Source organism: Chiloscyllium plagiosum, chromosome 12 (assembly GCF_004010195.1).
Source record: "Chiloscyllium plagiosum isolate BGI_BamShark_2017 chromosome 12, ASM401019v2, whole genome shotgun sequence".
NCBI lineage: Eukaryota > Metazoa > Chordata > Chondrichthyes > Orectolobiformes > Hemiscylliidae > Chiloscyllium > Chiloscyllium plagiosum.
Genome location: NC_057721.1, coordinates 23,590,684 through 23,611,407, shown reverse-complemented (window position 1 = coordinate 23,611,407; position 20,724 = coordinate 23,590,684). Strand labels below are relative to the sequence as shown.

The following is a 20,724-nucleotide window of genomic DNA, read 5'->3' as shown; positions in this document are numbered from 1 at the left end:
ACTCATGATCTCTATTAGTTGTATATAGTTTTAGTTTAAAGGTAATGGTTTTCCACTATATTGTGTGCCTTTTTTCAAACAAAAATGGCAATAAAAATTCATTGCAAGCATTCAAACACCACACCGGGAAGAAAAGCCATTTCAGAAATAGCTCTATGAAGTGTAAACAGTTCTCAAGAAATTAGTGCCTAATTAATGAAAACTTGATTAATTCAACAAGAATTAAGGCATGATCCCAAAAAATAATTTAGTCCTGACTGTATACATCTCCCCTTTATAAAACAAGCTGGTAAAGAACATGTCAAACTATCAAACAGTCCTAAGGAAACAATCAACAGACCATAGTGAAGAGAATGGGTCCGTAGATATTAAGATAGCAGGAAGTAGGTGAAAGTAGGAAGTGACATCAGTCATATCCATCACTCTTAAGAGCCAAGTAAAGATTGTTCAAAAGTTATTTAAACCAATTAGCAATAACCTCACCTCGGCTAATGATGCAATTTATCATGTTATGGGTTGTGGTTTGGAAGATTTTAACCTAAAGTTAATAAACAGCCATTTTCAGTGATAGTGCACACATATAGTTTGAAAGTGAAGTTATCTTGCTGTCCAATTGGAATCAAAAGGTCCTTGAGATGTTGGAACAAGGCCAGAGACAAAGCATCAATCCATATTCTAAGCTGAACCAGATAGTAAGAGCTGCAGTAAGCTCACAAAGTTGTAGCCCTGATTTAATAGGGATCATTTATAACTTAAGTGAAGTTTCCTGCATTACTACACCAAACAACCAACTATTACATTGAACATAGAACATAGAAAAGTACAGCACAGAACAGGCCCTTTGGCCCATGATGTTGTGCCAAGATTTAATCGTAATGTAAAATATAGTAACTTAAGCTACATACCCCTCAACTCACTGCTATCCATGTGCATGTCCAGCAGTCGCTTAAATGTCCCTAATGACTCTGTTTCCACCATCACAGCTGGCAACGCATTCCATCCAACTCTCTGCGTAAAGAACCTACCTCTGACGTCTCCTTTATACCTTCCTCCTAATATCTTCAAACTATGACTTCGCATACCAGTTAATCCTGCCCTGGTTAAAAAGTCTCAATGAACGAGTTAACATTGAGATGTGAGTTTAAACTGTAATCCATAGATTTTACACAGAAGAGAAGTAAAAAGTACCTTTGTGGCAGAAACTCTTGCTCTCGTTGAGGTGGTATCAAATTCTAAACTGGATTTAGCAGCAATTGTCATTGCTACATCAATAATAAGTCACAATGGGATAACTTCCTCAAAAACAATGTGAATGAGAAAAAGAGTGAGGATCACTATTGCAGTTTCAGAACAGATGCTGGAGAACTTAAAATTGAACTACTGGATAGCAGCCATCAGTTTCCTGATTACTTTATGATGAACCAAGCTCTAAGAAATGGTCAGAAAAACTGGAAAGGAAAATGCTTTGGACTTTAATGGCTGAAAAAAGGGTACAAATGTTGTTATTTGGCACCACACTTTGACATTTTATATTTTATTTTTGTTTGTTTATATCTAATCTAATTTAATAAAGTAAAAAAAAACTATTACCAGTTAGTACACTCTGGCACAGGTACCAGAGACCAAATGCAATAATGATGGTTATATGTTAATGGAGGGATAACTGGTGAGCATTTGACTGGATATTTTGGGTATCAAGTAATCAGTCTTTTTGGAGTTGGGGGACCGTGAATTTGAAATAAAAGTTTGACTCAAAAATATATGACTAGGCTGTATCTAATCAGCATTTTGAGCTCTGATATTTAACGTACTGCTGTTTTATTGGGAGAACAATTAGGGTGAAGGGCTTTGCAGAACAACATTCTCTTCTTTTCTAAGCACAAGACAGAACGTGGTCAGGATCACATTAAATCGCCAAATTGCTGAGGTAAATTGTGATATAAATTTCATGCAGTCTGCAAAATCCTTCATATTATACAAAAGAAAACAATTTCTACTTGATTAGTGAGGCAATTGCTCTACAAAAATTGATCTATATACAAACAAAGTGTATTCACAAGACTGTGGTTCCACAGTGCTCAGGCTTAAGAATGAGGGTGGGAGCTTTGATTCATCTAACTATTCACTTATCAATTCAACTCAATATGCAAGTGAACAATCTAGCCAGTCAGTATGCAAGAAATGCAATAAATCAGAGTTTTCAAATCTTTAAAGATCTTCAGGAACAGCACTGATTCTCAACTGTGTGTGAACAATATTCAAGTTCTGCAGAGAACTGAACTGGGCAGTAAAAACAATCGTTTCATTTCAAAGCTTTTTTCCACTATCCATAACAGTGGAGTTTAACTTTCTGATAGATGAAAAATAGTCATTTCTTGGTCACTGCTGTGGTGATATTTACTTCACTTAGTTCACTTGCAACATCCTGGAAGAAAGCCCACAAGAAGGACAAATTCTTAGGCAAATAAGTAATCAAATGACAGTAATTTAGTTGCCTGGTGACATACTGTTCCAAAATATCGCCAATTCGTTGAACTTATGAACTCTAAAGTATATAGAGAGAGAATAAGAGTTAACATCCTTCACCTGAATTTTGGAGTCAGTGATGTCATGCCTGGTCCAGGTTGGTCATTACATTTTCCCTTATGCTTTCTGTGGGTTTTTGCATTGAATTTTTAATTATGAGAATATAAAGCAGCAGAACACCTTCACAAAGGATGTGAGGCCAAGGTGACTTCGACAAGTTGCAGTGTTTCCTTAATCAATCAAAATGGAGAAGCCGTACTGTGATAAGCAGTATCTGGACATGAAGATTTAATTAATTTGATGCCACCATGTACAGATGACTGAACAAAGAGGAAAAGAAAAATGGGAGACAATTTCTTTTTTAAAAACTATTAACATCCAACAATAGGTAAAATCTGAAGGAACACAACAGCATTTTTCAGCAGCATTTGCACAGCAATAAATTGCTCACTGATGCTGAGTTTGGACCCAGCAGGGCCGCTCAGCTCTTGACCTCATGACTGCCTTGGTACCAACAGACAAAAAAAATCTAAAATCCAGAGGGGAGGTAAGAGTGGCTGCTTTTGACAGCATTTAACCAAGCAGCAAAAGTTCAAGTCAATGGGAATTGGGTAAAACCACATCACTTCAGGAATTCTGCAGTGTAGCATCCTAGGCCCAACCAACTTCAACTGCATCATAAATGCCCTAATCTCCACCAAAGATCACTGTATAACGAGCAGCACCATTCACAATTCCTCACATAGTGCAACTGTCCATGCTCACATGCAGCAAGACCTGACAACATGCAGATTTAGATGGTTAAGTGCCAGGTAAGATTCATAACACAAGTGCCACACAATGACCAACTCCAACAACAAAATTATGTCATCACCTCTTCACATTAAAGATGTAACCAGCTCTGAATCAACATCCAGGGACTACAAATCAAAAGAGCTGTGGATGCTATACATCAGAAACAAAAACCGAAGTTGCTGGAAAAGCTCAGCAGGTCTGGCAGCATCTGTGAAGAGAAATCAAAGTTAACTTTTCAGGTTCATTCTAAGGATGGATCACCAGACCCAAAGTGTTAACTATAATGTTCAAGAAGTTCAACACCATCCAAAACAAAGCAGTCTGTTTGATCAGTGCTCTGTCAAACACATTAAAACATTAATCCCTTCTTTTACAGCACACAATGGCAAGTGTGCAGCAGAGACAAATTGTGCTGCATTTAACTCCCCAAGAGTCCTTTACTATTACCTTTCAAGCATACAACCTTTGGAAGAGAACGTTAACAAGTACAGCAACTTTCTTGCTTCTGCATATAACTGGAAACATGGATATCAGAGGTCAGTGTTTGAGAGTGTTGATGACCTCTGATACTTACATGGCAAAATCCAGGCACTATCTGGATTATTGCATTTCCTTGAATATTCTGGAAAATGCAGTTAATTATTGTCAGATTGTTGGCAGATTAGAAGCCGATTTTTAAAATTCTCATCTTCATGTTCAAATTCTTCCACAGCTTTGAGTACTACTTTCTGTCACTGCAAGTACTTCTGGTTCTACCACCCATAAGATGGACACCTCAGCACTACACTCTACCACAAACCCACAGACAACCTCACAATGCTACACTTCTCCAGCTTCCACCCAAAATATATTAAAACAGCCATCCCCTACAGACAAGCCCTACATGTACACCAGATCTGTTCAGATGAGGAGGAACGTGATGGGCTCTTGGAAGTACTCAGGGCTGCCCTCATAAGAACAGGGTATGATGCTCAACTCATCAACCGCCAGTTCCAACATGCCACAGCAAGGAACCATAATGAGCTCCTCAGGAGACAGACACATGCTGTAACCGACAGGGTACCCTTCATTGTCCAGTACTTCCCAGGAGCTGAAAAAACTACGCCATGTTCTTCGTGACCTGCAACACATTATCAATGAGGATGAATACCTTCCCCACACCTCTACTGCTTGCCTTTAAACAACCGCCAAACCTCAAACAGATCAGTGCTCATAGCAAGCTGCCCGGCTTTCAGGACAACTGCATACAACCCTGTAATGGTAGGTGCTGCAAGACGTGTCAGAGTGTGGACATGGATACCACCATTACACGTGGGGACACCTCCCACCATGTACGTGGCAGGTACTCATGTGACTCAGCTAACGTTGTCTATCTTATACGTTGCAAGCAAGGATGCCCAGAGGCATGGTACATTGAGGAAACCGAGCAAAGGCTACGACAACAGATGAATGGGCACCGCACAACAATCAACAGACAGGAGTGTTCCCTCCCAGTTGGGGAACACTTCAGTGGCCCAGGACATTCGACTTTTGACCTTTGGGTGACCATCCTCCAAGAGGGACTTCGGGACAGGCAGCAGAGAAAGGTGGATGAGCAGAGGCTGATAGCTAAGTCCCTACCCATAGGGATGGCTTCAACCAGGACCTTGGGTTCATGTCACACTACAGGTGACCACCATTGCACTACACACACACACACATATACGTTTGTGGGGTGAATTTGTACTTGCAGAGTTACATTGTACTTTGCTCAAAAACTGCATGAATTCATACAAGACTCTGTTATCTCACTTTTTAGATTAGAATCAGTTTAAACATTATGGCGCAGACAGAGAACACAGGGGGCTAACACCTTCAACATATTGTCTAGCTATCACCCATTGTTACAGTTAACCTGAGAATGCAACTTTTTGTGATTTGCACATGAAAGAAGTACAACTATCATGGTATTCTAACAGATGAAAGACTCAACAAACAATCAAGGTATTTTTCAATGTATAATTTCAGTTACATCACACTGTAAACTTTTGCTATAAAGTCTATGTCTTACAATTGTATCCTCCACAACCACCTGATGAAGGAGCAGCATTCCAAAAGCTAGTGCCTCCAATTAAACCTGTTGGACTATAACCTGGTGTTGTGTGATTCTTAACTTTGTACATCCCAGTCCAACACCGGCATCTCCAAATCATAAGAATTCTGCTTTCCGCTAATGCTAGCTTCTTGTACAGCTCACACTTTCTTCACCAAAAGGTGCCAAGTCTCTGTCTCTGGGTAGAGCCCCAGAATTCATCCCTACATAGTGTTGGCAACTCTCCAGGATTGACCTACAGTCACCACGAGTGAAAGAGCAATCTCTAGGATAGTCCCCTACGCAACCCGAGAAAGAAAAACAAAAATCACAGACATTGAAGATATTTTCAGCTTCTTCAAATATTTCTCTTTGGCAGATATTAAAATATTCAACAAGGGTCAACGAAAAAGGTTGCTTGGCTGACAGTCAATTGGGTAATGAGTCTTAATACATTCCAAATGATACAGAAAGGTGGAGCATCACAATGCTGGATGCATTGAATGGAACACAAGGGCATGTCAGAAGATATGACATCCGTGAATATATTTAATTATAGTTTGCAACCCCACCCACGAACCTCTTCACCTATCCACCCCTCTCTCCTCTTTTCAGATGCTCCTAGAACCTTTCTGATCAAAGTTTGTAGTTATATCTTCAAAGTTGATTTATTTATTGTCATGCATACCTTGTTACAAAAATAGAGTGAAAAGTGTTGTATAGTGCCAGCACTATCTTAAAACACAGAAAACTAAACTAAAACATAGAATATGAAGACAGAGAAATGAAAAAGTATCCAACGTTACAGTTGCCAATTTGTGTCAGATTAGGCTCCTGTGAAATGCCTTAGGATGTTTTACTGTTTATGTTCTAATAAGCTATACATATCAATCAACTGTGCACTACAGATTTACAGATGGAAGCAGTTTCTCACGTCACAAAATATCTGTAATGTATAACATATTATCATATAAAAGAGAAAAATAAATCAATTTTTTAAATCCTTTGATTCTTATAAAGATCGCAGCAAAAATAGGCTGCATCTAATAATGGGATGTCAGGTACACGTGATAGTGTGAAATTGTTTTATTCATTCATGGAATGAGGGCTGCGCTGTCTGAGCGAGTATTTACTGCCCATCCCCAATTTGCCCAGAGGACAGTGAAGAGTCAACCACATTGCTGTGGGTCTGGAGTCACATGTAGGCCAGACCAGGTAAGGATGTCAGGTTCCTTCCCTAAAGGGCATTAGTGAACCAGTTAGGTTTTTCCAACAATCAACAATGGATTCATTGTCATTATTAGAATCTTAATTCCAGATTATTTTAAAAATTGAATTCAAATTCTACCACCTTCCATGGGCGGATTCGAAGCTGGGTCCCCAGAATATTATCCTGGTCTCTAGATTAACAATCCAGCCATAATATCACTCAGCCATTGCCTCCCCCTAGCATAATAATTATTATTATTATTAATCTGGAATTGTGATATTTTAAAAAGATAGTTTTTTCTCAATGCTATGAAGATAATTTTCTACAAAAAGGCCAGGAACAATTACCTAAATACATCATTTTAAGGCAGGTATATTGATTCAGTTAACTGCATAGTGAACCCTTCTTGAGTTCATGCATAAAATGTTTATATGGTGCAGTTTGAGATGGATAAAGAACATGAATTAAGGCAATTTGTTTAGTTTTGACTTTAAAACAGAAGCTTCCAAGTTTCACATCTGAGGAATCCAGGGTTCAGGCCAGAAAAGAATCGAACAGTTGAACCAAGCTTTTTCCATTTCAGTTCAGGGAGACCAGTCACCTCCAAAGAAGCAGTTTCTAGTCTGTGGTGCTTCAACGCCTCAAAAACTTGGATAGAAGTCAAGTCATTGGGGGAGAAGAAACATTTCAGCATCAGAATTATGGAAACAAACTCAAACCAATCACAAGAAATAGGAATGAAACTGGAGAGTGTCAGCTAATTAAGGTTTAAGTGAAAGGTCACACTGGATTCAATGTGTTGACTCTTTTTCTCTCATCAGATGCTGCTAGACCTGCTGAGTTTTTCCAACATTGTGCATTTGTTAAAGATTTGAAAATGCTGAGATGGGAGTGTTAATTCTCTGGGACTGAATCCCTGTAATAGATAGTGTTGAGAAAGATGATGAACCATTTGTTTTGAGGCTTGTGCTAAGATTTTTTCACATTTTGTAGCTTTCATCTTTTCTAAATTAACCTTATGTTCTGTTGTTGAAGAATATCTGCAGCCTCATGTGAATATGCTTCAGTGACTGACCACCACTTAAACAAGGGCAAAATAAAAACATGTTTCTCTGAGATCTGACTTCTCCAATATTATCATTAGTTACAATTATAACATCCATTACAGAATATCCACTGCACTTGGGGAGTCCAGGATGCTTTAGCAAGAAAAGCAGAATAAGTCAAAGATTATCATTCTCAATCGGTGTACCAAAATCTTTAGATCACCGCAAAATAAAACAAATTATGGTTGTTTATTTCTTTTGAAAATAAAAAGTGAGGATTCTTACTTTAAAACCCTTATGCTCATATCTGCGTGAAATAGGGTGTACTTTCAATTGTGCTCGGATTTCTTTCTGGCATATTCCTGCAATACTGTGCTATTACCACCCAATTTGCAAGTAAAATATTTCTGATGAGTTTCCCGGACTAAATCATGCACTCAGCCAAAAATGGAAATGGAGATTTGCTAGACTTCAGGGACCTGCCATAGAAAAGCACTGGTCTTTGTAGCTGGCAGAACAACTGAATCTTATTTTTAACACAGTACAATATCCCGCAACATTGTTCACTCAAACAAACAGTTGTACAGACTTCCCATATTTTCCTTTGACAGCACCTTCCAAACCTGCAATCCTGAGTACCCAGAAGAGAAACACTAACCACTGCAAGTTCAGGACTCCTTCAGTGTTGCCAGGTCAGAATGCTGCAATGCCCTGCCTATCAGCACTGTGGGTGTACCAACACTACATGAGCTGCAATGATTCAAGGTGATGGCTCACCACCACCTTCTCAACAACAATTTGGGATGGGCAATGAATGTTGACTTCATCAGCATTACTCACAGCCTATAAAGGGAAAAGAAATTCAATGCCCTTGCTGCCACAGAAACATTGGATTTTGATGATTAGTAGGCACCTAGTATTCCGATAGGTTAACCTCAAACATACATTCTAGATGAAATAATTGCACATAAGTAGTGAAAACATACAGCATAGAGACAGGCTGTTCAACCCAACAAGGTCACCTGAGTGTTAGAGACACTCAGGCTTTCTCCCATCCTTCCACATCTATCAGCATAACCCTTGTTTGCCTTCTCCCCAACTCGTACGTCTAACCTTGCCAATGAAGCATCAATGCTAATCAACTAAAAAATTCCTGGGGTTGTCGAATCCCAATTCTCACCGCTTCAAGGGGAAGAGGTTTCTTCCAAAATGCCCTATTGAATTGGTGGCTCAGTGGTTAGCACTGCTGCCTCACAGCGCCAGGGAGCTAAGTTCAATTCCAGCCTCAGGCGACTGTCTGTGTGGAGTTTGCACATTTCCCCCTGTATTTCCATGGGTTTCTTTCAGGTACTCCTGTTTTCTCCCACAATCCAAAGATGTGCAGGCCAGGTGAACTGGCCATGTTAAATTGCCCATAGTGTTACGTGCATTAGTCAGAGGGAAATGGGTCTGGGTGGGTTATTCTTCAGAGGGACAGTGTGGGCTTCTTGAGCTGAAGGGTTGTTTCCACACTGTGGGTAACCTAATCTATTGGTGACCAGTATTTTCTGGTTTGTTCGAAGCTGAAACTGGAAACACTAGTCAGAATTTTCACCAAGTTGGAAAGGCTCCATTCTGTACCCAAAATGCTCTTGAAGAACTGGTTCTGGAAGCCTCCCCCCAGCAAACACAGCACCCACTTTCTTCTCTGGGCCAGTGAGGGTTGAGGAAATAGGGGCAGGATTAACTTCATACAGCCACACAACATGGAGACAACACCACATTTAAAAGTGAAACTGCTTTCAGTTCGAAGCAAAATTTAACACCCAACTTTCTGAAACAGGACTTGTGGACTTTACATTTTTGAGAACATAGTCTATATCTATTACATTACTTGAGAGAAATCTGGTACCATTTTAGAGGAGTTCAGGTGCCCCTTTTTGAGTTTTGCCAGGAGACACTTAATGTCAATAAAAAGGGAAATAAAGACTGTGGAACAGTCAAACTGATAAGTCACTTATATGCCCTGCCCAATTGTTGACCCTTTCTGATTTACTGCTTCCCAATTTCCCAACCACAATCTCTCCCTTCCCCTTAACATCATCTGACCCCAGCACATATGGGGTCTCTCTCATTCGTTCTCTCTCTCTCCCCCCCCATTCATGATTATACCCTCGTGCTGTAGATTTCCCTGTAAGATGCAGTCAGCTCATCAGAAATTGCTGGCAAAACTCAGCAGGTCTGGCAGCATCTGGGGAGAGAAATCAGAGTTAATGTTTTGGGTTGAATGATCCTTCCTCAGAACTGTTCTGAGGAAGTGTCACTCAATCAGAAACGTTAAATCTGATTTCTCTCCCCAGATGCTGCTAGAACTGATGAGCTTTTCCAGTAATTTCTATTTTTGTTTATGCTTTACAGATTCCACAGTTCTTTTGTTTTTTTTTAAAGTCAGCTCATCAGATGGGATACCTGCAGGGCAGCTAGAAAACTGTACCCTCAGGTTTCCCATCAATACATCCTCCCCACATTCCTGTCCACTACCTGCCTCAGTTTCTCACCTTGCTGCAAAAACTGCGGCCGATGTTTTCACTCCTGAATTATTTTTGATTCTACCCCACAACCTGAAACCATGTACTCATTATAACGCCACTTTTACTGTTTGCTAGCAATAAATATCACAAGACAGTTAAAATGTATACACAAACAAAAGCACACAGGGGATTATATGAATTAAAGAAAGGTCACTTGAATTTTAACAATGTAAATAAATTAAACCCCCAAGACTGAAGCACAGCCCATTATACAGATAATCCTACTTGTTACGTTTTCAGCAGCTATCATTTAAACTAATTGTTTTAGTTAAATGCAGAGATAGCATGATAAAATGCATTGATAAACTCAGCAGGTTTGAAGGAGGAACAGTGTGAATTAATAACCATTTGCTTTTGGATTGCCGACAAAATAAAACTAGTTCATACTTGAAATAATATGGGCTCGTTAATTCAGCACGTGACATGAACCACAACTGCTATCCTTGAATTCAGTTGAGCTGCCATGAAGCCTGTAATGTGGAGTTTTCTTTTTGATGCCCGAGTCTCTTCCCGCTCAGTGACAGATTTCGAAGTTGATATCACTAACTCTTTCAACAGGTCAGTCATAAATTAAGAACCAGGACATCAGGCTAAATGCTAGAGAGCCGTCACTGAAGCCATTTCTGTCCTCATTTAATTTGCACACACATCCGCATCCAGTGATAATTCCTAGTTGCTCTCTGAGGAAGGAGGTTAGATGATCTTTCATTTCTCTGATTCATGTGTCCACAGAAAACTGAAGCATCTCTAAAATCTGAGAATTGTCTGAGAATGATAACCAAGAACACATCAGAATTTAAACTTGTACCTTGATGAGTCTACATATATCTGAGCTACTGCCCTTCTTAGTTAAATTTGCTAATGATACATACGTTGAGTGATAAGTGGACTATTTATAATTAAGTAAAATAGGTGACTGATCAAAATGTTCAGGTCTATTTACTTCCCTGTTGGTTATATACAAATGCTAAAGATTACATGAAGAAAATATCTACAAATGTGAAATGAGAGATTTACAAATCCTCAGCTAACCCATAGTAACTTTACACAATGGAGGATAGTTAATGGAGCTTATGCATCAGTATACGACTAAGTGTTTTCCCCCCTTCAGAAAAGCATGCCCATAGCTTCCCGAGACCACACACATTCTTTGTTGAGGTTAAGTACAAACTACTATATTTGAACTTTAAAAATTGCGATGAAGATCACAGGTATGTGAGAAATATGATAAAATTACACAATGATGCTGCGCTGAAAGGCATAATTTGGCCCACTGTGGCTGTACTGTGTCTTTGGAACTAATGGATAGCTTTTTCAAACACTCATCTTTTATCACAACACTGTAAATGTTGCCAGTTTAAGTACATCTCCAACTCATTTTCATACATTATCAAATCTGCTTCACTTACCTATGCACACATGACATTCCAAACCAAAACTCACCAAGTTAAATGAAAAATTCTCAGCTGGTCTCCAATTATTTGTCAATTGCATTAAATTGGTGTGCTCTGGTTACCGTTTCTTCCATCACAGGAAACAATTTCTCCTCACTTGTTCCATCAAAACCCATCAGGATTTTATACTCCTCTGTTTAATATCCCTTTAATCTTCAGTGCTTTAGGGAGAACAACCCCGTGTTCAACAGTCTCACCATATAACTAAATCCCAAGTACCATTCTGGTGAACCTCTTTTGCACTATCTCCAAAACATTAATATCCCTTCCAAAAGGCAGTGCCTTGGGTTGGTCAGAATATTTTAAGCTGGGGTTCAACAAGTGGCTTGCTGGCATTGAGCACAAATACCATAATATTGACCTCTTTGCTAGTATTTACAAAGTCAATGCTGCTCCTGGTCTAAAAAACTGTGCTGTACCAAATATTTAGTTGTTGCATCCAGTTGCCTCTGCTTCTTTCCAGCAGTTTAGTTTTCTGAGCATTATGAAACCTGGTAATCTATCAGTAAATTTAAATCACTACCAAAAGTACATGCTCAAACACCCAAACTGCCCATGTACTAGGGAGATATGAATTTTAAAATGTTGTGTGAAACTACACACCTTGTACACAAATACAGTGAAATTTTGTGGTTTCCAGCTATGTTTCAAATTTTCAAGCACTTAAACTTTCTTTTCAACAATGCTGCATTTGCTCCTTTATTGTTTGAAAGTTTCAAATCTTTGGGTACAAGGGAAATAACACCATTACTCCCAGTGTTTTCAAACCAAATTAGAACATCAAGGAGCACAACCAAGCTAATTGTGTAGCATCCTTGATAAAGCTTAGGATAATGTCTTCAACTTGAAAGCTCTTCTTTTGCAGTTGGCAAAAAAACAAGTCCCACAGACAAAACTGTGGACAACCTTATGATAGGCAAATGTAAATTTGAATTTGGAAAGAATAGACTGCAGGAGGAGGAAACAAAGTTAAAATATATCTCTAATAATAGGAATTCAATTTCCTATTTTAATTCAATCTGGATGAGAGGAGGAATCTCATTGAAGTAAAATGTCCTGTCCACGAGTTTACATAAAAGTAAAATCTGCATTTATACAGCACCTTTTTCAAAGATTGGACAAATGAAAACACATTAATCTTTCTTTGATGTGTAGTCACTGTTATAATGCAGGAAAACGGAAGCTCTACTCGCACAATGAACTCGTGCAAATTGCAATGCATTAATGACCAGATAATCTGATTTTTGTGAATGGAATCAAAAAGTGATGGAAGGCAGCACCTGTAGGGGGTAACAGTTTATCTTTCAGGTTGATGACCTTTTGAATGAAAGTCATCCTCCTGAAACGTTAACCACAGTTCTTTCCATAGATCCAGTGTTATCAGCAAAGTTTTCCAGCAATCTCACTCTGAGGTTGTGCAGAATTTTGGTTTTGCATGAGTGTTTTTTTTTGGGGTGTTGACTGAGGAACAAATATTGGTTTGGACACTTCAGGGAACTCCCCTGCAGCAGCCTTGAAATAATGTTGTGGGACCTTGTATGTCCACCTGTGTGGGCAAACTGAGCCTTGGCTTCATGTCTACACAGTCGATAACACCTCAGACAGTACAGCTTCCTCAGTGCCACACTGAAGTGTCAGCCTGAAATGTTACACAAAACACGCAAACTTCTGGCTGAGGGGCAAAAATGGAGTCACGGCTGACACAAAACAGCTGACTGAACTGAAATCAGGCACTTTGGGTCCAAGTTTATCTCAATGATTTTCTGCAAGTTTCTCTCAGAATGACCATTCATATCGGTGGTTTGATAATTAACTGTTTCTATATCCAATTCCATTTGAAATCTCTGAAAGACTGAATAAGCATGACGTTTGTCTATTTTGATACTGATGATGCTAGGCATAGCCCGTCAGTTCTCATCTAACTCCCATTTGGCCGCTGTATGATGTACCAAGCCAAGATAGCCCAGTGTAGACCAATCACAAAATATAAAATTTATTAGAAGATCCTGTGCTTATTGTACAATGCCAGTCACGTAACAAAAATCACCACTTCAGTTCAACAGACTTCCTCAATTCTTCAAGTTAATCTTTTCGCTAATTGGCCCATAATGATGGTTGAGTCAATTAAATCAGGATTGTACAATGCCAACCAATTTGTTATCTGTTTTGCTCCTGGACTTTATGCTCATACAGTTAGTTCTACCATTGACACTGTGACTGTAACTCACCATTGATTATTTGTAATCTCCTCCCTATAAGAAACTACGTTCTAATGGAAACGTTTACTGTAGTATAAATGAAGATCTTGATATCACTGGAAACAATAACAAATTGCAAGAAACTGAATTGCTGTTCTAAACTATTGAGCTGTTAATTTTGCAGATGTTTGAAGCAAGAGCCGGCTATTTTAAAAAGACGGACAGATTGTAGCCTGTAACAATTCAATGTGACAACAAATTTATTTTTCAATTACATGTGGTTTTGTTCCACTTTAAAATTATCATTTTTGAGCACAGAGTCATAGACATATACAGTACAAAAACAGATCCTTCGGACCAACTTGTCCATTCCAATCAGCTATCCTAATGTAATCTTGTCCCATTTGCCAGCACTTGGCCCACATCCCTCTAAACCCTTTCGATTCCGATGCCTTTTAAATGCTGTAATTGTACCAGCCTGCACCACATCCTCTGGCAGCTCATTCCACACACGCACCATCCTCTGCCTGAAAAAGCTGCCCTTAGCTCTCTTTTATATCTTTCCCCTCTCACCCTAAACCTATGCCCTTTAGTTCTGGACTCCCCCATTCCAGGGAAAAGACTTTGTCTATTTACCATATCCATGCCCCTCATGATTTTATAAGGTCAGCCCTCAGCCTCTGACACTCCAGGGAAAACAGCCCTGGCCTATTCAACCTCTCCCTATAGCTCAAACCTTCTAACCCTGGCATCATCATTGTAAATCCTTTCTGAACCCTTTCAAGTTTCACTACATCCTTCCTATAGGAGGGAGACAGAACTGCAAGCAGTATTCCAAAAGTGGCCTAACCAATGTACTGTACAGCTGTAGCATGATCTCCCAACTCCTATACTCAATGCTCTGACCAATAAAGAGAAGTATACCAAATACGTTCTTCACTATCCTATCTACCTGCGACTCCACTTTCAAGGAACTATGAATGTGAATTCCAAGGTGTCTTTGTTTCGCAACACTTCCCCAGACCTTACCATTAAGTGTATAAGTCCTGCTCTGATTTGCCTTTCCAAAATGCAGCACCTCACATTTATCTAACTTAAACTCCATCTGCCACTCCTCGGCCCATTAGCCCATCTTACCAACAGCCTGCTGTACACTGAAGTAACCTTCTTCGCTGTCCACTACACCCCCAGTTTTGCAGACTTACTAACTATAACTCGTTTGTTCACATCCAAATCATTTATATAAATGACAAAAAACATTGGACCCAGCACTGATCTTTGCAATGCGTTGCTGGTCAAAGGCCTCCAATCTGAAAGGCAAACCCCCACCACCATCCTCTGTCTTCTACCTTCAAGTCAGTTCTGTATCCAAATGGCTGGTTCTCCCTGTATTCCATGATCCCATGGGGAACCTTGTTGAACGCCTTACTGAAGTCCATATAGATTACATCTACTGCTCTGCCATCATCAATCTTCTTCATTACTTCTTCAAAACAGTCAATCAAGTTCGTAAGACATGATTTCCCGTGCACAAAGTCATGCTGACTATCCCTAATCAGTCTTTGCCTTTCCAAATACATGGACATCCTGTCCCTCAGGATCCCTTCCAACAACTTGCCCAACACCGATGTCAGGTTCACTGGTCTATAGTTCCTTGGCTTTTCCTGACCACCTTTCTTAAATAGTGACACCACATTTGCCAAGCACCACTCTTCTGGCACCTCACCTGGCACTATTGATGATACAAATATCTCCGCAAGGGGCCCAGCAATCAATACCCTAGCTTCTCACAGAGTTCTCACAGAGATCAGATCCTGAAGATTCATCCACCTTTATGCATTTTAAGAAATCCAGCACCACCTCCTCTATAATAATTTTTCAAGATGTTACCATCTATTTCCCCACATTCTATATCTTCGACGTTCTTCTCCACTGTAAACACTGATGCAAAATACATATTTAGTATCTCCCCCATCTCTTGCAGTTCCACGCATAGGCTGCCTTGCTCATCTTTGAGGGGTCCTATTCGATCCCTGGTTACTCTTTTGTCCTTAATGTATTTATAGAATCTTTGGATTCTCCTTATCCCTATTTGCCAAAGCTATCGCATGTCCCTTTTTTGTCCTCCTGATTTCCCTGCCTTATTTCCCAAGAGTAAGTCAAGTTTTGCACCTTCTCTAGTCAGTACATCCACAAACTGAATCAGAAAAGTTTGTTGTACACACTTAACAAATTCTTCTCTATCCAAACCCTTAACACTATGGCAGATCCAGTCTATGTTTGGAAGGTTAACATCCCCAACCATAACCACTCTATTATTCTTACAGATAACTGAGGTCTCCTTACAAATTTGTTTCTCAATTTCCCACCGACTATTAAAGGGTCTGTAATACAATCCCAATAAAGTGATCATTCCTTTCTTATTTCTCAGTTCCACCCAAATAACTTTCCTGGAAGTATTTGCAAGAATATCTTCCCTAAATATAACCATAATGCTTTCTCATATCAAAAATGCCACCTCCCCTCCACCCTCCACCCTCCACCCCTCACCGCCCCCACACTCCCCCCCCACCCCCCACCCCTTCCTCTCCAGTCCCCCTTTCTATCCTTCCTATAACATTTTTATTATGGAACATTAAGCTCTTAGCACTGTTTAGATTTTGGTGAGACCATACAGAGTATCGTGTGCAGATTTGGTTACTTTCCTGAAGGATGAACATTATTTAATTGGAAGCAGTTCAGAAAGGTTTACAAGGCTGATCGTTCACCTAAAAAGATACATAAAATCCACAAGGTGGCCTCCCCAGCTACCTGCCTCTGACCTGCCTCAATGTTCAATGGGCACAAGGGAGGCAACAAACAGCCTGCCCACCCTTGGTTTTACTGAAACCTTTAACTGGCACCCTTCATGGGCTGTACCTGCCTCACTTTCTTTGCAGGTTCCCCCAGGCCCAATGGAGGCATCTTCCCAATGGTCAAACTCCTTAAGTAGTCAACCCTCACCTCCTGACTGCAGGACTCATTCTCCTCAATGAGCCCTCAGAGAGACCCCTAAACCTGGACCAAGCTGGGAACTGCAGAGCAGTGAAAGTGCTGTACTCCCAGCAATGGACATCACTGCCCAGATGATGCTGCTTGGACAACAGAGCAGCTGACCATCTGACTAGCCCGCAACTTTCTAAGGTAGGAGAAAGGCAGGGGTGGAAGTTTAAACTTTACACTCCTTCCAGTGTTATGTTAGTATCGGACACCCATTGGGATCACAGGCTGGCTGTCATCCACCACTGATATACGAGCTAGGATATTTGGGACCACAGCACACACTCAGATCCAGGACCATGTTCCCAATTTCATGAGATTGATGCCACTAATAAGACTGTTTTCAAAAAGTGAGGATGGACATATTTAACATGTACAAGTCATTTATTGACCGCTGTGCCAATATTCAGGCGATCGAGTTGATGAAGACAATAAGATACAGTTCTTGGTGTCTATAACATTGCGGATAGTTGAAAACAGAAATATTAGAGTGGAGGTTGACAGGGAGGAATAAAAGTTGAGGTCTTGGGAGTTTAAGGTCACAATGATAAGAGCACAACGTGTTTACCAAAACAATAATTTCATCACAATTTATTTCCTGTATCCTTTGTTTGTCTTTTCTCCTCCTACAGTTCGGATTCTAGTAAGCTAACGGTTCATCAAAGTTTTTTCACTTCTGATAAAATGTCAATTCATTCCTTTTATCTCTACCAGTGCTCACTGGTGGGCTAAATGTTTCAAACATTGTCTGTTATTATTAAACATGTCACTGTTCCATTGTTGCGCTGCTCTCAACCCTTGAATAACATTTTGTTAAATGCAACATTCCGATCCTCTTCTGGAAGGTGTGACGTCCTGAGGTGACGCACTACATAAAAAGGTTCATGCTATTTTCAGTGACTTGTGATAAGAGGTCTGCTAGCTTGTAGCAGCCTTTCAGATCTTATCCTCTTTTTTTTTCCTGAACAAACCTCCTCTATAGGTCAGTGCCACTTCTTCACATGCAGTATTCTGCAAAAGATAAACTGACTCTAACAGCTAACCTGCTCATACTTTCATTGATATCCAAGCTGCTGTGATCAAAGGTAAATTCTGAGCCAATATTTCTGCCTGCCATTTTCATTAAAGAAATCCAAGAAGGGTTTTCCTCTTTCTCACCTGTGACTGTGGATGAGTGCGTTGAAAGCCAAGCCATCGGACCAGCTGGATGTGAAATTGACGACATTAACCGGTCTGTAGTTATGGATGGACTGACGTACCCAGCTCAGCAGAATCTTCTCACTATTGGTCTGCTGCAGGTTAGCCATGATGCCTTTCATAACATTTTTTACCTTAAAAAGAAGAAGGCAGACAAGTTAGCAGAACAGAACATTGACTTTAGGAGCCCAGGACAATTAACACAAACTTGACCCAGTATTTTTTTAAAATTCTGCAATGGGATGCAGGCATCACTGGTAAAGCCAGCATTTAATGTACAAGTAATGTACAACAAGAGCAGTGGTCCCATTACAGGTCGCTCTGCTATAACATGACAGTTGTGTTCCTTTGAAACCTTGCACTGTAGGAAATCGCACTATGGAAAACCGCTATTGAAATCTCTGTACCCATTTAGTAGAAGGTTTGCGTTCCCCAAACAAAATTCACAATTCATCAATCGCATTATAGCCAATTTGCATTGATGAAATGCACATAATACCAGAACAACCTCTGCCAAACACTGGGGAACATCACTTGTTCCTTCTCTCTAGTCCAATATATTTTCCTAATCAATCTGTGCACAAATGTTATGACGTCCCTAGGAGCAGATGGGACTTGAGCCAAGACCACCTGACCCAAAGATTGGGACACTACAACTGCATCCTTCCCTCGCCAGTCTGATAAGCAACAATTCATTAATAATCATTGCTTTCAATCCACTAACCAATTTTATATGGTCAATATCCCTTTTAATTCCATGGGCCCTAATTTTAGGAAGAAGCATATTATGTGTTGTATAACCATACATCTTTCAAAAGTCCACACACAGAGTACCAATCCTTCTCAAAACCTGGTTAAAGAATCTAATGAAATGATCAACATTAGGAGGTCAACGCTCCACACATATACCCAATGTCAATGAGGATAGAGCCCAATAAAGATAGTGTTTACATCTTTCTGTAAATTACCTGCAATTGTGCTATTTTCTTTCCTCTCGATTATTTGGTGCCCTGTCATTTCATAGCATGGTAGCTGATCCACTGTTTCTTAACTCTTAAGAGAACAGACTCAGTTTTTGTTCGTTCAATTCTCTAACCCCTTGATATTACTATAATAGGATTTTGATCACAACTGCCTCTTTTTGTTGCTCGCCCATCTTTCCCGAATTCCTTATAGCCAAGAGTATTCAGTTTCCAGCCTTCCTCTTTATTCAGTCAGACCTGTGTTTTTGTTGTTCAATGAATTAATTGAATGACAAGTGTCTCTTCCCTAGACTGGGGGGTTTCTGGACTCAAGAGCATATTTTTAAGATGACAGGAGAAAGACATGAGGGACAACTTGTTTTTTTACACAGAGTGGCTCATGTATGGAATGAACTTCCAGAGCAAGTGGAGGATGCAAATACAACAGTTACAACATTTAAAAATACATTTGGATGAGTACATGAATATGAAATGTTAGGAGGGATAAGCACTAAGTGCAGGCAGGTCAGGTAAGTTTAATTTGGGATGAATTAGCATGGATCAGTTTGACCGAAGGGTTCAGTGCTCTACGATTCTAAGTTTCAAGTCTCACCAGACAACTGGTGTACACGGCTCATCCAATTTATTCACCACACACTGCACATTTCCCATGCAATTGCACTTTCCCACCCAAATGATCTCCCCAATTTTTAATCTAATCTTTACTCAACTGCTGTGCATCGCTCCAAACCATCCTACTACCTGATTTCACCTCACAGCTGATCCCTGCCATAGTAATTAGCCCCTCATCCAGTGTTAGTTAACCTTTCAGAGGTCAGTTGTCATTTTTATTGACATGTAAATTGAACAAGTTCTTGCTTCCCAAGAAATAATCCCAGTACCCTGAGAACCCAAAGCCCTTCCTCCTGCATCATTCCTCCATCCATGTGTTAACTTACTCTATCCTCACATTGTTGTCTGCATTAAAACCTGCTGCCACAGCTCAAGTCAATTTAGCATTTAATCTTCTGTATAGTGGAGACATAACTATCATCTTCACTTTAATACCTAGGCCAGGTCAGCACAGCTAATAAATACTCCTTTTTTTCCCCTCCCCAAAAAAAGCTAAAGAAGCAGGCTCATACTTAGTCTCAGTAAAACCAAGACAACAATGACATTGCAAATGTAAATGCAAAACTAAGCTCACTGCCTTCACTCCTGCTGCCAGCAACCTACTAGCAAGTTTGGGAAATGATTTAGACTGCAGTGTCATTGCTTCCGTCTGAGCAAACTGAGAGAATGATCTGTTAGATACTTTTGATTCAAATGCTGCACAGCTCACGGTCTTGCAAGACACATTATGGCGGACACAAATATAAATCATTACCAACATTGAAAATTAGAACCAATACAGATATCTTTCTTCGCAAGACCAAATCTGATCTCTGCTTTGAAATGGGAAAATTAACTGACAACATTAAAGGATTATGTTCTAAATTTAAGTTGAAATCAATAATCAGGATCTACACTTGCAGAAAGATTTCAAGATTAATTTTCTTTAAGTATCTCACAATCAGCAGCAATCCTGCAAATGATGACATAGTGACAAGAATAAAATTGAAGTGCCAATAAACTAATTCGCATTTGTTTAAAATG

At 39.8% G+C, this 20,724-nt stretch overlaps 1 protein-coding gene across 5 annotated transcripts in view; it reads right to left on the bottom strand.

Moving 5' to 3' along the window:
• dmd (dystrophin) overlaps window positions 1-20,724 on the bottom strand; it is a 2,012,228-nt gene that overhangs the window by 1,425,674 nt on the left and 565,830 nt on the right. For all 5 annotated transcript variants that reach the window (XM_043700735.1, XM_043700733.1, XM_043700734.1 and 2 more), the window contains exon 6: window positions 18,068-18,240. In XM_043700735.1, coding sequence (XP_043556670.1) covers window positions 18,068-18,240 — 173 coding nt within the window. The remainder of the gene's footprint in view (window positions 1-18,067; window positions 18,241-20,724) is intronic.